Below are 13,730 nucleotides of genomic sequence, written 5' to 3'. Positions count from 1 at the left end.
GCAGCCGTAATCAAACACAGCGATAGAGCGGGCTGCCTGCAAGTGTCGGCAACGTTGCCAAGCGAGGTTGTTCAGTGTTTGCTGAAGCTCATACATCGGCAATGTCGCATCGACGATGCATTGAAATCGTCTGGTAACATTGCCGGACAGTGACGTAGGATAAAGCTGTATGTCGGGGTGGCCGAATCTAACCAATCAAGGGTCACAGCACCACGGATGCCTATGACTGGAAGTCACCATACTGCTGATTCTAGAAATCGGAAATTAAAATAGGAAGTGCTGGAAACACGTCGTAAATCAGGCAGCATCTATGGAAAGAAATTGAATTTTTTCCGGTGTATAACCCATCAGCAGGTCAGTGGCCCTTCATCTAATTAAGAGACAGCACCCTGAACCGCTAACTTCTCTTCCCCAGGCGCTGCCTGGCCTGCTGGGTATTTCTAGCTCTTCCAGGAAAGCGAATGAATTCGCACTCACCACCTAACCAGGAAGAGCTTAGTATTTCAACTAACTGTATGTGGAAACAGATATTTGCATAATCCGTGGGTTCGCCCTTGCCACTTTGAAAAGTTATCAATTTTTTCCCCCCGATTTACTTTGTCAAATAAAGGAGGTGATATTACCTCATCCAACCCCAGCCCCCAAATTCCGACTATGAATGATTTCTTTCGGCATTATCTTGTAAAGTTGGTCTGAGGTTCCCTCCTTCATTCAGGGGGCCTTTGATATGTTATTGTATCTGTAGGTATTTTGATATCAGCCCTTAACTTTATCTCATTGTATGGACCGGCATTGTTACGTGTGATCTCATCACTAAATTCTCCACCAACGTTTTTCATATTATTTTCAAGTTAAAAATAGTCTATTGTGATGCAGGTAAAGGAAGCAAACGTAAGAAAGACAATCGCCTTCATATAATTTTACACATTAATTTATTTTACCCTGGGTTATTTAACTACCGTTGAATAATTCCAGAGGCGTCCTTCATTGCGGTGAAACGTCAGACTGAAATGATGCAAAGTTTGCATCGCCGAAGACAGAAGGAGAATGAAAGGTATCAGATGAAGACAAAGACGTAAAGTAAGCAGCATCCCTTGATAAGTTAAAGCTCAGTCCGTATTAAATGAAATGTGGCGATTCAATTTTTAAAAATCAATACAAATAAAAGACAATGCAAGCAAGAGAATGTGAACTTAAAGATTAAAATGATGGAGACTTTATTGATCCAGGCTACTGCTGAGATCATCAGCGGCGCATTCCATCTTGTTGTAGTCATCCTTTCAAGAAAGCGGAAAAGGAATCTTTCTGTCCTTCGTAGTCTGCAAAGGCTGAGGAGATATGGTTCGGGTAAAGAGAGGCTGCCACATTTGGTCTCCTGTTGTCCATTCGGAATGATTTGGAGAACTTTCCAACATCAACCCCTCGGCCAGAAAAATAAGCTTGAAGCGTTCGGAAAAACTGGGGAGAAAGAGAACCGAAGTCCCTAATTAGCAAGTTCATTGAGTATTAAGTGTTGCCTACCAAATCTGGTGGGGTTCTTTGAGGAAATAACAGGCAGGATAGACGAAGGTAAGTCGGAGGATGTTGTTTACTTGGATTTTCAGAAGGCCTTTGACAAGGTGCCGCACATGACACTGCTTAACAGGAGACCACGGCAGATACCTGCATGGATAGAAGATTGGCTGACTGGCAGGAGGCAAAGTGTGTGAATAAAAGGGGCCTTTTCAGGTTGGTTGCCGACGTCTAGTGGTGTTCCGTAGGGTTTGGGGTTGGGACCGCTTCTTTACACTTACGCGCCGATGATTTAGATGACGGAAATGCTGGCTCCGTGACAAAGACTGAGATTGGTGGAAAGGATGGTAGTTTTGAGGAAGTAGGGAGTCTGTAGTCGGACTGTAGTTTGGGAAAATAGACAAGGATATGGCAGATGGGATATAGTATAGGGACATATATGGTCATGCACTTTGGTAGAAGAAATAAAGGCATAGACTATTTTCTAAACAGGGAGAAAATTCAACAATCAGAGTAAAAGTGATTTGGGAAACCTTGTAAAAAATTTCCTAAAGGTTCTCTAGTAAATTGAGTCAGTGGTAAGGAAGGCAAGTACAATGTCAACATTCACTTCTAACTAGCATATAAGAGCAAGGATGTAATGCCGAGACTCTATATGCTTTGGACTCGGAATATTGTGAGCAATTTTGAGCCCCTTATCTAAAAAGATGTGCTGGCATTGAAAAGGGTGCAATGGAGATTTCCTGAAATTAAATGATTAACGTACGAGGAGCGTTTTATAGCTCTGGTCCTGTACTCGCTGGAGTTTACAAGACTTAGAAGAATGGGGGGGGGGGGGGGGTTCTTTGAAACATCGAATATTGAAAATCCTAGATAGAGTGGACGTGGGGAGGATGCTTCCTATAGTGAGTGAGTCTAGGACTAGAAGGCACAGCCTGAAAATAGAGGGTGGAGAAATTTCTTTGGCCAGAGGGTAGTGAATCTGTAGATTCATTGCCACACACTGTTGTGGAGGCCAAGTCAATGAGTATATTTAAAGAGGAGGTTGATAGGTTCTTGATTAGACAAGGCATGAAAGGTTACGGGGTGAAGGCAGGAGATTGGGATTGAGATGGATAATAAATTTGCCATAATGGAATGGCGGAACAGATTCGCTGGGCCGAATGGGTTAATTCTGCTCCCATGTATTATGGTATTATGTTCTATGTCGCACCATTCACTGTCAGATTGATATTTATGAGGAAATAATGATCGATAGGTTCATTAAATTGGAACAAATTAGACATATCAGAGTGCAAACGTTTGCCATCAAAGGATGACGTGGAATATAACGGAATACCTTCAACCATTTCCTGTGTGAAATACTCTTGCAAAGTTTTAGTGTTATTATGAGCTGATGAAATTCTGTCACGTTACAATTAGCTGCCAGAGTAGACTTGATGGCAATTAGAAAGGGTCAAAAGGGGGTTCACGAGAATCTTCCAGGGAATGAAAGTGTTAACGCATGATGGCTCTGGGCCTGTCCTCGCTGGGGTGTGGGGAGGGGGTGAGCTCATTGAAACCTATCGAATATTAAAAGGCCTAGATTGAGTGGACGTGGACTGGATGTTTTCCAGAGCGGAGGAATCTAGGACCAGAAGACACAGCCTCAGAGTAGAAAGATGTCCCTTTTGAACAGAGATGAGGAGGAATTTCTTTAGCCAGAGGGCGGTGAATCTGTGAAATTCATTGCCACAGAAGGCTGTGGAGGCCAAGTCATAGGGTACATTTGGAGCGGAGGTTGATAGGTTCTTGATCAGTAAGGGTGCCAAAGGTTAGGGGGACAGGAGAGGGGCATGGGTTTGAGAGGGATATTAAATCAGCCAAGATCGAATGGCGAGCAGACTCGATGGGTCAAATGGCCGAATGCTGCCTCTATGTCTTATGGTCTTTCCACTGGGGGCATGAGATCAGCAGCAACACACTTACTCAAAGGTTGCTTGCACGCCCTAGATACTGTACGTGTTCAGCAAATTTATAGCAAATCTACCACTGACTGCCTCCCCTCGACGCTCCTAAAGTAAACATGTCTCAGATTTAAAACTGTCCCGTCCCGCTATTGCAGCGACAGCAGCTGCTCTACCTGGGCTGTCTAAATAAATTATACTCCGAGGATTCATTCACTACATCAACGCAGCTTTTACCATCTGGAGCAAGTGAGACGTTTAATCTCCCTCACTTTATCGGAGGCGCTTCAACAGGTGACAAGGTTTCAACATCTTCCTAGCTGAAAACTTTCTTGCAGCCACTAAACCGAACGAGAGTGTGTGACAGTGAACGGGAAGAAACATTGCACCCGTTTTAATCCATTTGAAGAAACATAGATATCCTTAAATAAATCGGCAAACTGGTGAAAAGTAAATAAATAGCCCTGAAAATAATTTTACAGAGAATTATTTTCCCCGGACTATTTGCGAACATATGTCAAATTTCAAAACAAAACACTTCTCTATACTATGTCCAGAGATACTCGTGTTCGGTTACTTTGTGCCGACAGAACTAACGCAGCCCTAAGTTCTTACCAACTCTCTATTTCTTGGGTTTTCCAAAGATTTCCAAGCATCCTTAGATTCCAGAGGGATTGTGTGGACCAAAGTCACAAGGAAGAGAGTTAGACAGAAAGTCAAAACCTGCGCTCTCCGCATGACTGCTCATGGATAGTGCTGGAAAGAAAATCAGAGGGATTATTTCACACAAAACATCAAGAAAATTTTGATGACTAGGAGATAGCAATCTTTTCATACTCACAGACTGACTTGGCCTCAAAAATAAACGAGTAAGCGTCTCTTACTGCTGTACAGCTTGAAAATGCCTTCGTATGGCAGCCAATTCTGTTTTATAGCTGTGATGGTTTGTGTGGGTGTCAATGACGTTAGCAGTGTGTGCCAGAGTATTGATATTTGAATAGATTGATAGGATACGCTGAGGAACAAACCATTCCAATTTTCATCCACAACTGAAATGTTAATGTCGGCAAAAGAAAACATGGCCCCTATCTTTATGAATTCGGGTGAGAGGTTCCCCAGCCTGAAATCTGATAGAGACATAGGAAACTGAAGATGCTGGAGTTCAGAGTATCAGTCTGCCGGGAGAACTCAGCGGGTGGAGTAGAATCTGAAGGGGTGGGTGGGAAGGGGGGAGACATTTTTGAAACCCTGCAAGTCATTCGAATGGAAATGTCGACATTTCTCCCCCCCCCCCTCCATCCCACACTGATGCTGTTCAACCTGTGTAGCTGATCCAGCGGATTGTCTGCTGCTCCAGAATTTTAATATCTGTTTATTAGTAATGAATTCCAAGTCTTGCCGAATATTAATACAACCTACAGTCAATGCTGGAGTACATCGACCCTGAAAAATAAACTTCCTTAGTTCTAATTCACAAAGTCGTGGGCAAGTCTGATCTAAGTCTATGACTCCTACATTCATCTGCTTTGTGTTCACAGGACTAATGTAACAATTACTAACTCTGAACAGTTCTTTATACCGACTTATCTAAGGACAGCGCGCAGGTATTGGCGAGGCGCTGTGAAAGGGAGATCGGTTCCATATGAAGATAACGATCCTATAATACCGTGTTTAAAAGGGCGCCAATTATGTACCAGTCAACACTTCAAAAACATATTGAACTGTTTCTAACCATAACATATAATTACGCGGAGCGGTGATGCCCCCAACTTAGCTTTCTAAATGCAAGTTCTTTCCTCCTGGTGATCTCAGCATTAGAATTTACAACAATGTTTCACTATCTTTAAATCTCAGGAGAATCGTGATAGTGTTGTCCATACGGACGCACTGGTGAGTTGGGATTGTAGAAATTCGGGGTCTTCAGGAGGGGAACTCAACCTCCGCACTTTAGTATGTTCCACAATTACTCAGTGAATTCATCCAAACTGACCACGCAATGGGTTCCAAGCAGAATGTGATCAGATGCGAGTAGGGTTCGTGGTCCACGTTCCTGGTCTGTATTGTCTACAATTTGACACATGCCTAAAACTTTCCTAAAACACGGCGATGAGAGAGGACTATCCAGTTTCACCACCCGGCAAGAAAGCCGGAGGAACATCAGACTAGGTCCAGACTCCAGGTGAAGGGTCTCAATGCAAATCTTTGACTATTTCCCTCCACATTTAAAAAGCTGGAGGAAATCAGTAGGTCAGGGCAATATCTATGGAAATGAATAAATAGTCGACGTTTCGGGTCGAGAACCTTCATCAGGACCTGTTAAGTTCCTCCAGCATTTTGCGTGTGTTGCTCTGGATTTCCACAATTCAACCACTAAACACATCCACCCCCCCCCCCCCCACACACACACACACACACACATTCACTCTCTCTCTCTCTCTCTCTCTCTCTCTCTCTCTCTCTTCGCCCCCCCCCCCCCCTCGTTTCCGCAGAGATCGCTCACTTCGTGATTCCCTTGTCCATTCGTCCCTCCCTACTAATCTGTCTCCGGGCACATATCCTTGCAAGTGACAGAAATGCTACATATGCTCATTCACTTCCCCCTTCTCTCCATTCAGGGCCCCGAACAGTCCTTCCAAGTGATCTGCGAATCTATTGGGGTCGTTTATTGTATCCGGTGCTCCCGGTGTGGCTCCTCTACGTTGGTGAGATCCGTGGGAACAGCATCGTCGAACACCGGAATTTCCCGGTTTGCCAACTATTTTAATTTCTCTCCCCTATCGACATTTCGGTCCATAGCCTAATCCTCTGCCAGGATGAGGTCACTCTCATATTCCGTCTAGGTAGCCTCCAACCTGATGACATGAAAATCGATTTTTCTTTCCGGTGTTTTTTTTCTGTTTTCTTCCTTCCCCTTCCCCTTCTCCTTCCCCTTCCCTCCTCTTCTATTGCCCACTCCGGCCTCTTACCTCTTCTCACCCGATTATTATCTCCGTCTGGTGCCTCTCCTTCTCCCCTTTCTCCTACGGTCCACTCTCGTCTCCTATCAGATTCCCTCTTCTCCAGCCCACCCTCCCCGGCTTCAACTATCATTTCCTAGCCCCTCCCCCACCTCCTTTTTCCGGCGTCTTCCCCCTTCAGTCTTGATGAAGGGTCTTAGCCCAAAACGTCGACTGTTTATTTATTTCCATAAATACTGCCTGGCCTGCTGAGTTCCTCCAGCATTTTGTGTGCGTTGCTCTGGATTTCCAGCATCTGCTTTCTCTGGTGTTTATAACTTGTTGTCCCTCCACAGACTCTACCTGACCCACTGAGACGCTTCAGTAGTTTGTTAAATTGCTTCATATTCCAAACCTGCAGTCTCCTGCATCTCAAGTCTTGCTTGATTTTACCTGAAATTACTGTTCAGGGTGGAAATTTTCTAAAACTTCAGCCGGAAATCGTTGGTATAGATAGACACTTACTGTACCTGTGCTCCCAGTATAAACACAGAATCAGGCACGAGAGAAAATTTGTCCCGACTGCACTTGATCAGATCAACCTTTGTTACATTTGTGAGTGGCTTCGAGCCGCAGTCACGAGTGGGCATTTGTCAATACTGTTGGTAATTTGGGCGAAGAACAACTCCGCAAATCTTCTTATTTTCAGGATGACCCTGCTAAAATTAAACATTGGGGCACTTCGCGTAGGCACAGACAGGATATGTTTTTCAATTAGAATTTACCACGTACTGTGATGAAAAACTGATTAAAGGATTACGACCTTCATCAGAAAATATCGTGGGCATGAGGTACGGAAATAACACTATTGTTTGATTACTTCATCTGCAGTAATGGACTTGCGCACTCGGCTATGGTATTGAAGAAGTTTAAGGGAACTTTAAGACTTAAAGAACTAAAGACTCCCGGGCTGCGGAACACGTTCGTCTACAATCACGTTCGTGAGTATAGACCTTCCAGCCAATTAGTGTTCCATTGTGATGGTATTTAACTCCCTTCCTCTCGTTTCAACCTCGTCAAGGCTTGACCGAGAACAAAACAACGGCGACATTCCCTGCTTACCGTCGAGAACGAAGCTGCCTGCGGTTGACCGGTCTTATTCTCGCTAGCAGCTGTCGGAGGAAAGTGCAGGAATTCCGCATTCGATTAACCGGCGAGGCTCGTGGTTGTGGGCGCGTTTTGGGGAGTTCGTGTCGCATGTGTTTCTGGATTCTGGTTACCGGTACTCTCCATGCTGTTTTTGACTGGTTTGATCGGTGCGGACTCTGGCTCTGCGGCATGCGACCGGCTAGGGATGCGGCGCTGAAATGAACTAAACCGAATGCTCTAGGACTCTTAGTTGGATGTTCCATGTGTTGTTCGCTCGCTTTTCCCGCTTGCGCAATTTATTCTTTTTTTCGCGTGTTGGGAGTTTGGCTCCTTTGACTGTATTCCAGGGTGTTTCTCAGCTGTTGGCTGCCTACGGGAGGACGAATCTGAGTTGAATTCTGTATACATACTTTGACAATAAATGTACTTTGAATCTTTGAAGACTGCCATTTAGACTGACGTTGTTAAGGAGCAGAATTTATTTAAAGTTCAGTTACTACTGCCCAGCCGCAGTATCAGCGTTAGTTTTAGTTTGAAAGCTCTAGTTAACAGCCCGGTTGGCTAAGTTTTAATTGTTTTTTACTCTTTATTTCTGCACAGTTCCCATTAAAAGTCAGTGAATTATTGATGCGCTTCAGTGTCTTTCGGCATTTAGGCCTTAACCTCACACTCTCATGAGCAAGTCTCGACAAAAAAACGGCTCCATCAAGGACAGAGTATCTGACCTTGGTCCCGGCATTCTTTGGCCAGATAGGAGACAAGTTAGTCCGTTGAAGCTGCAGTGGAAGAAGTGACATCTCCACAATTTCCATCAGTACAGATGCACCACTAGACTGTGCTTAGCCCCCTGCTGTACTCGTTCACACTCACGACTCTGGGGCTAAGCAGAGCTGCAACGCCATTTCCGAGTTTGCTGATGTCGTAGGCTGAATCAAAGGTAGTGATGAATTCAGCAGAATAGGAGGGAGATTGAAAATCTGGCTGAGGAATGTCAAAACAGCAACTTCTTACTCAATGTCAGCAAGACCAAAGAGCTCTTCAAGAGGAGGAAACCAGAGGTCCATGAGCCAGTCCTCGTCGGAGGATCAGAGGTGGAGAGGGCCAGCAACTTTAAATTCCTCAGTGTTATTCTTTCGGAGGACGTTTCCTGGCCCAGCATGTAAGTGCCATTAAGAAGAACGGGCGGCAGTGTCTCTACTTCCTTGGGAGTCTGCGGAGATTCGGCATGACATCAAAAACTTTGTCAAACTAACTGCGGAGGAGAATATATTGACTGGCTGCATCGCAGCCTGGTATGGACACAACAATGCCCTCGAATGGAAAATCATACTAAAACTACTGTAGTGGGTATGGCCCAGTTCACCACGGGTAAAGCCCCCCTAACCTTTGAGCCCATCTACATGAAAAGTGTCGCTGGAAAGCAGCATCCATCATCAGGGACCACCACCACCCAGAACGTGCTTTCTTCTCGCTGCTACCATTAGGAAGAAGGCAGAGGAGCCTCAGGATTCGCATCACCAGGTTCAGACACAGTTAGCACCCTCATCCATCAGGCTCTTGAACCAAGGAGGTTCAAGAGCCCAATCATTAAAATGTTCCCACAACTAATGTACTCATTATCAATGGCACATCATCTCATGTTCTCAATATTTATTGCTTATTTGTTAATGGTATTTCTTCTTTTTGTAATTGCACACTGTTGTCTGCGGCTTTTCATTGATTCTATAATGGTTATTGGATTTATTGAGTACACCCAAAGAAAATGAAAGTCAGGATTGAGAATGGTGACATATAAGTACTTTGATGATAAAAATTACTTTGAATTTTTGATTCCAGCAATACGCAGATACCGGCAGAACGACAAGCCCAGTTCAGGTCGACGCTCATGGAGGAGAAACAAAAAATTGTAGGGGCTGGGCTGGCCCACTTCTTTTAAACAAAACTACAAAAGTTTATATACACAAAATACAGATATTAAGTATTTACAAGACAGTGAATAAATTCAAATTAAGATATGATTATTACTGTCTAAAACAGTCATTTCGCTGTGAGGCCCACAACTCCCGGAAATCCCCCATTGTGACAGCATGTTCCCTCTCCAAGGACAGCCGGGCACGAACGCATCATCGGAAGAGGGGCAGGCAGTCGGCCCCGGCAGGGCTCTCGACTGTCCGCCACCTAGACCCGTGAACGGCGAACTTGGCCACGGCCAGGAGCAAGTAGATCCTCCTTGTGACCCACCCCCTTCCGCACCGTCCGTATATAAGGAGTGTGGGGCTGAGGTGCAACCAGAACCCAAGCAGCCGCCCCTTCGGATACTCAAACAGGGGCTACAGCCTCTCACACTCTATATAGGGGTGGTACACCGACTCCTCCCGGTCACAGAATGGACAGGTGGACGGGGAGTCAGTGAACCAGCTGCGCGGTACTGCCCTGTGCAACACCTTCCACCCGAGGTTCCCAATGTACAGGGAAGGACCCCCGCATATAGAGATTTCCACTGAGGCCACCTCCGCTGCCGGATGGTAAAATAGACCGCTAAGGCGCTTCTGGTCGCCGGACGAAGGCAAGGAAGTGAAGGGTGTGCGGGAACAGCCTGTATTTGAAACGCTTTGGAGCGTCATGGAAGGGCACGGTGGACATCCCCGCGAGGTGGCCCAGGTTTACGGACCCTCTTCCGCGTGGTATCCTGAGGCCTGGGTCCGACGAGCAATTCTGGCCGATCCACTTCCACGAGCGCCCTTGATACCCACCGTGACAGGATGGGGACCAGTCGGCTGGAAGCCGCGTGCCCCGCTGCAGGCTGTGTCCCCGGCGGAGAAAGTGCATCGCCAGCGCATGCCATCCCGGATGGTGCTGGCTATACAGATATCTCGGCAAGGTCCTAGGCGGAGAACAAGTACACGAATGAGTGACCGCGCCCCCCCCCCCCCCCGCAATTGGACGCTCAGGTCCGCAACAGGGACCCAACGACTCCTATTGCACCAGAAGAAGTCGACCAGCCTCTTCTGGGTCCTGGAGACGAAGCAGTGGGCGGGACTAATGTAATCAGCCGGCAACAAAATATGCAGGCAACTTGGTGTTTTATTACCAATGCCCTACCCCGGTGTGAGATTGCATGAAGGAGAGATTTTTGTCTCCTTAATCTGTAGATCACTCTCTCCCGCATCACCCAGTGCAGTCCGCCCAAAAGCCTATACAGGTGGGGCGCAGGAATCTATCTATCTCGGGAAGAACGAGATCGGCGCAGGAGAACAGGTTCCTGCCTCTATTGTGGCGATCCTGGCAACTTCCGGGTTCCTGTCCCAAGCGCCCATTCAAATGGGATATCCTTCCCTTAATTGTGTAATGCTCCCAGCTTCCTTGCCGTGTTGTCTCAGACTCATGAGCTTCAGGCGTTTATTGACTCTGGGGCAGCCAGGAGCCTCATGCATTTCTCTCTGGCTCAAAGATGAAGAGTTCCTACTCGGCAATTGAGAGAGAATATCGACGTCAAAGCGAGCGACGATTGGCGTCTGGCCACCGGCAATATCTACCTTCACACAGAACCCCTCCGATGTGAGCTGGGAGGCAACCATAGGGAGCAGCCGCCCAGTCTGCTTGATTTGTCTGAGCTGCTCTGGTGCTCGGCCTTCCCTGGGTATCTTCACACAATCCACAGATTGATTGGTCCTTGAAGGCGCTTCAAGAATGTGGACCGGTATGCCGGTCTAACTGTCTGGGCTCCCCTCGTGTGCCAACTGCTAGTGTGAACCTGTCCGGCTGATTCGGTAAAGAAGGCCACCTCCCTGCCTCCGCACTGGCCATACGACTCTTACCCGGTACTAGTCCTCCCCAGGGACGGCTCGTTGCGCTCTCTCGTTCTGAAACCATAGCCATGGAAGAGTACATCAATAAGGCATTAGTCTTAGTGTTTTTCCGTCCATCAACCTCGCTAGCAGAGGCGGGCTTTCTTTACGAGCAAGAAGCTCAATCCCTGCAATTATCGGCCGCTCAACGTCGCAGAGATGAAGAGCCTGCTACCCTCGCCCCTGCATGCTTCTGCGTTCGAACATCTGCGGGAAGCAAGCATATTTTCCAAGATAGATCTACGCAACGCTTACAACCTGCTCGTATCTGAGAAGGGGTCTCAACACTTTCACTTGCCACTGAGTAGCTCGTGAAGCCCTTAGGTCTGGTCAATGTCCCCGCTGTTTTCCATGCCCTGGTCAATAATGTCTCGGGAACATGTTGAGTCAGTATGTTTTTGTGTATTTGACAACTTTTTGGTTCGTTAAGGTTGTCATAGCCGGGGGAAGTAGTGGGGATAATCTCCCACCGCCTATTAAATGCACCCAATGAGATGCATTTCTAATCACCTCTGACAACCAAGCTCAGCTCCTGGCCTTCATGAGTTCCAATTCTACTGACAAGAGAAGGGCAAAAGCGGGCTTCTGACGCCTTTAGGCAAGTGGGCGCTGACTACGGCCGTGGTTGGCAGCTCATCCAGAAGGAGAACTCCTCCGCTGCCTTGTCGCTATACCCACGCATGGCGAATCCTTCGGGAGTAAACACCGAGGAATCATCTGGAACTGGAGTCCCCAGAGCAGTCCTACATTGAGTTCAACGCTGACTGGCAACTCCTGTGATGCTGCTGATGCCAAACTGTGTCGGTCTCTGCCATTCCTTTGGATTCACCAGCCGTGTGGAGAGGGGGAGCCTTGTGCATGAGTAACAGCTTGCACTTCAGATCTTACTGCTCTTGCGTGTCGCGTAACAGCTGGGACGCAATATCTATGGTCAACAAGCGGAAGGGACAACATTCGCCAGGTACACATCCAGCATTTTCGGAGAGTTTTCAGATGGCTCTTCGAGAACAACCAAACCGGAGAAGTGTGAGTTCCTGAAAGAGTAGGTGTCGTTTTGGGTCTATATCCTCGCTCCTTCCAGTGTTCCAATGGCGCCGTGTAAAGTTCAGGCAATCACAGTGGCCCAAATCATCTACGGTCAAACAGTTTGCTGTTTCATCCGGTGCTTCATCCGGTTTGCACGTTTTTATTACCGCTTCATCAATAACTTCAGTCCCATCGTGGCACCAAGAAGATCTCGGCAGTATTCCTCCGGACAAATGAAGCAGACCAAGCATTCTCAGAACTAGAAGCGGCGCTTCACCACTGCCCCTGACCCATCCCGTCCATTCGCCATCTGGGGTAGATGCATCTGTTGTCGTCATTGGAGCTAAGCTCTCCCAGTGTTCTCTTTTTCACCCGGTTTGATTTCACTCACAGCAAGAATACCAAGGCCGATGCTCTTTGAGGGTAACACTAATGCAGAGCCACCCTTCCTCGCTCGTGCGTGGCTGCTCCGGTGTTCTGGGGAATAGAGGCGAAGGCGAGGGCACGCAACAACATTTGGATCTAGGCCCAGGTGGCGGACTTTACAACCGGTCTTGCTATGGTGCGCCACAGAGTTTTGGAATGGAGCACTCCTCCCGTTTGGTGAGACGTCCAGAAATTCAATGGATGCTGGAATTTATCGAGACAATTTTGGTCGCCTTCTGTCTCGCGATGTTGAGGACTTCGTTTCTGCTTGTGGCCTGAACAAGTCGTTACGCCAGTGCCTTGCGGGTCTCCTATGTCCGCTGCTTGTACCTTACCGCCCTTGATCCCACTTCTCCGAGGATTTCATCACTGGTCTTTTCCCGTCTGTTGGAAACACTACCATTCTGGTGGTTGTGGATCGATTCTTCAAGACTGTCCACTTCATTGTTCTTCCTAAGCTCCGCGAGACTGCCACCCCTCACAGTTCAGCATGGGTATAGGCTGCACGTCCGCCCTCGGCACTTGGTGTCTGATCAAGGACATGTCCGGCTTTGGCCCAAATCTAACGGCCAGAATGAGAGAGTGAATCAGGAGCTGGAAATAGCCCGCGCTGCTTCGTCTCTTCCAATCCCGCGTCCTGGAACTTCCAATTGGTGTGGGCAGAGATTGCCCACAATAACTTCCACTCGTCCTCCACGGGCATGGCCCCCTTTGAATTCCAGATGGGATTCCAGCCCACCTTCTTCCCTGATCAAGGGATTGACGTGGGAGTTCTTGCTGAACAATTGGTCCAACGCTAAGCGCGCACGTGAAGATGGTCCAAGGCTTCTCTACTGCCCGCTCAGGGAAGAAAAAATGGCCAGCAAGCTTGTCAGCTCCACCGGGAA

The 13,730-nt window shown here is 47.3% G+C and overlaps 1 protein-coding gene across 1 annotated transcript; it reads right to left on the bottom strand.

Moving 5' to 3' along the window:
• Nucleotides 1-915: 915 nt before the first annotated feature.
• Nucleotides 916-4,408, bottom strand: LOC140727391 (uncharacterized protein C2orf66 homolog). Its single transcript, XM_073044673.1, has 3 exons — nt 4,300-4,408; nt 4,074-4,214; nt 916-1,458 (listed from the first exon to the last, which is right to left on the bottom strand). The coding sequence occupies exons 2-3, from the start codon at nt 4,194-4,196 to the stop codon at nt 1,273-1,275; spliced, it is 309 nt and encodes a 102-aa protein (XP_072900774.1). The 5' UTR covers nt 4,197-4,214; nt 4,300-4,408; the 3' UTR covers nt 916-1,272.
• Between the last annotated feature and the right edge of the window lie 9,322 nt (nt 4,409-13,730).

This window comes from Hemitrygon akajei, chromosome 5, assembly GCF_048418815.1.
Source record: "Hemitrygon akajei chromosome 5, sHemAka1.3, whole genome shotgun sequence".
In the NCBI taxonomy this organism is placed as follows: domain Eukaryota; kingdom Metazoa; phylum Chordata; class Chondrichthyes; order Myliobatiformes; family Dasyatidae; genus Hemitrygon; species Hemitrygon akajei.
Note: the sequence above shows the minus strand (reverse complement) of the source record. Positions and strands in the feature narration are given on the sequence as shown.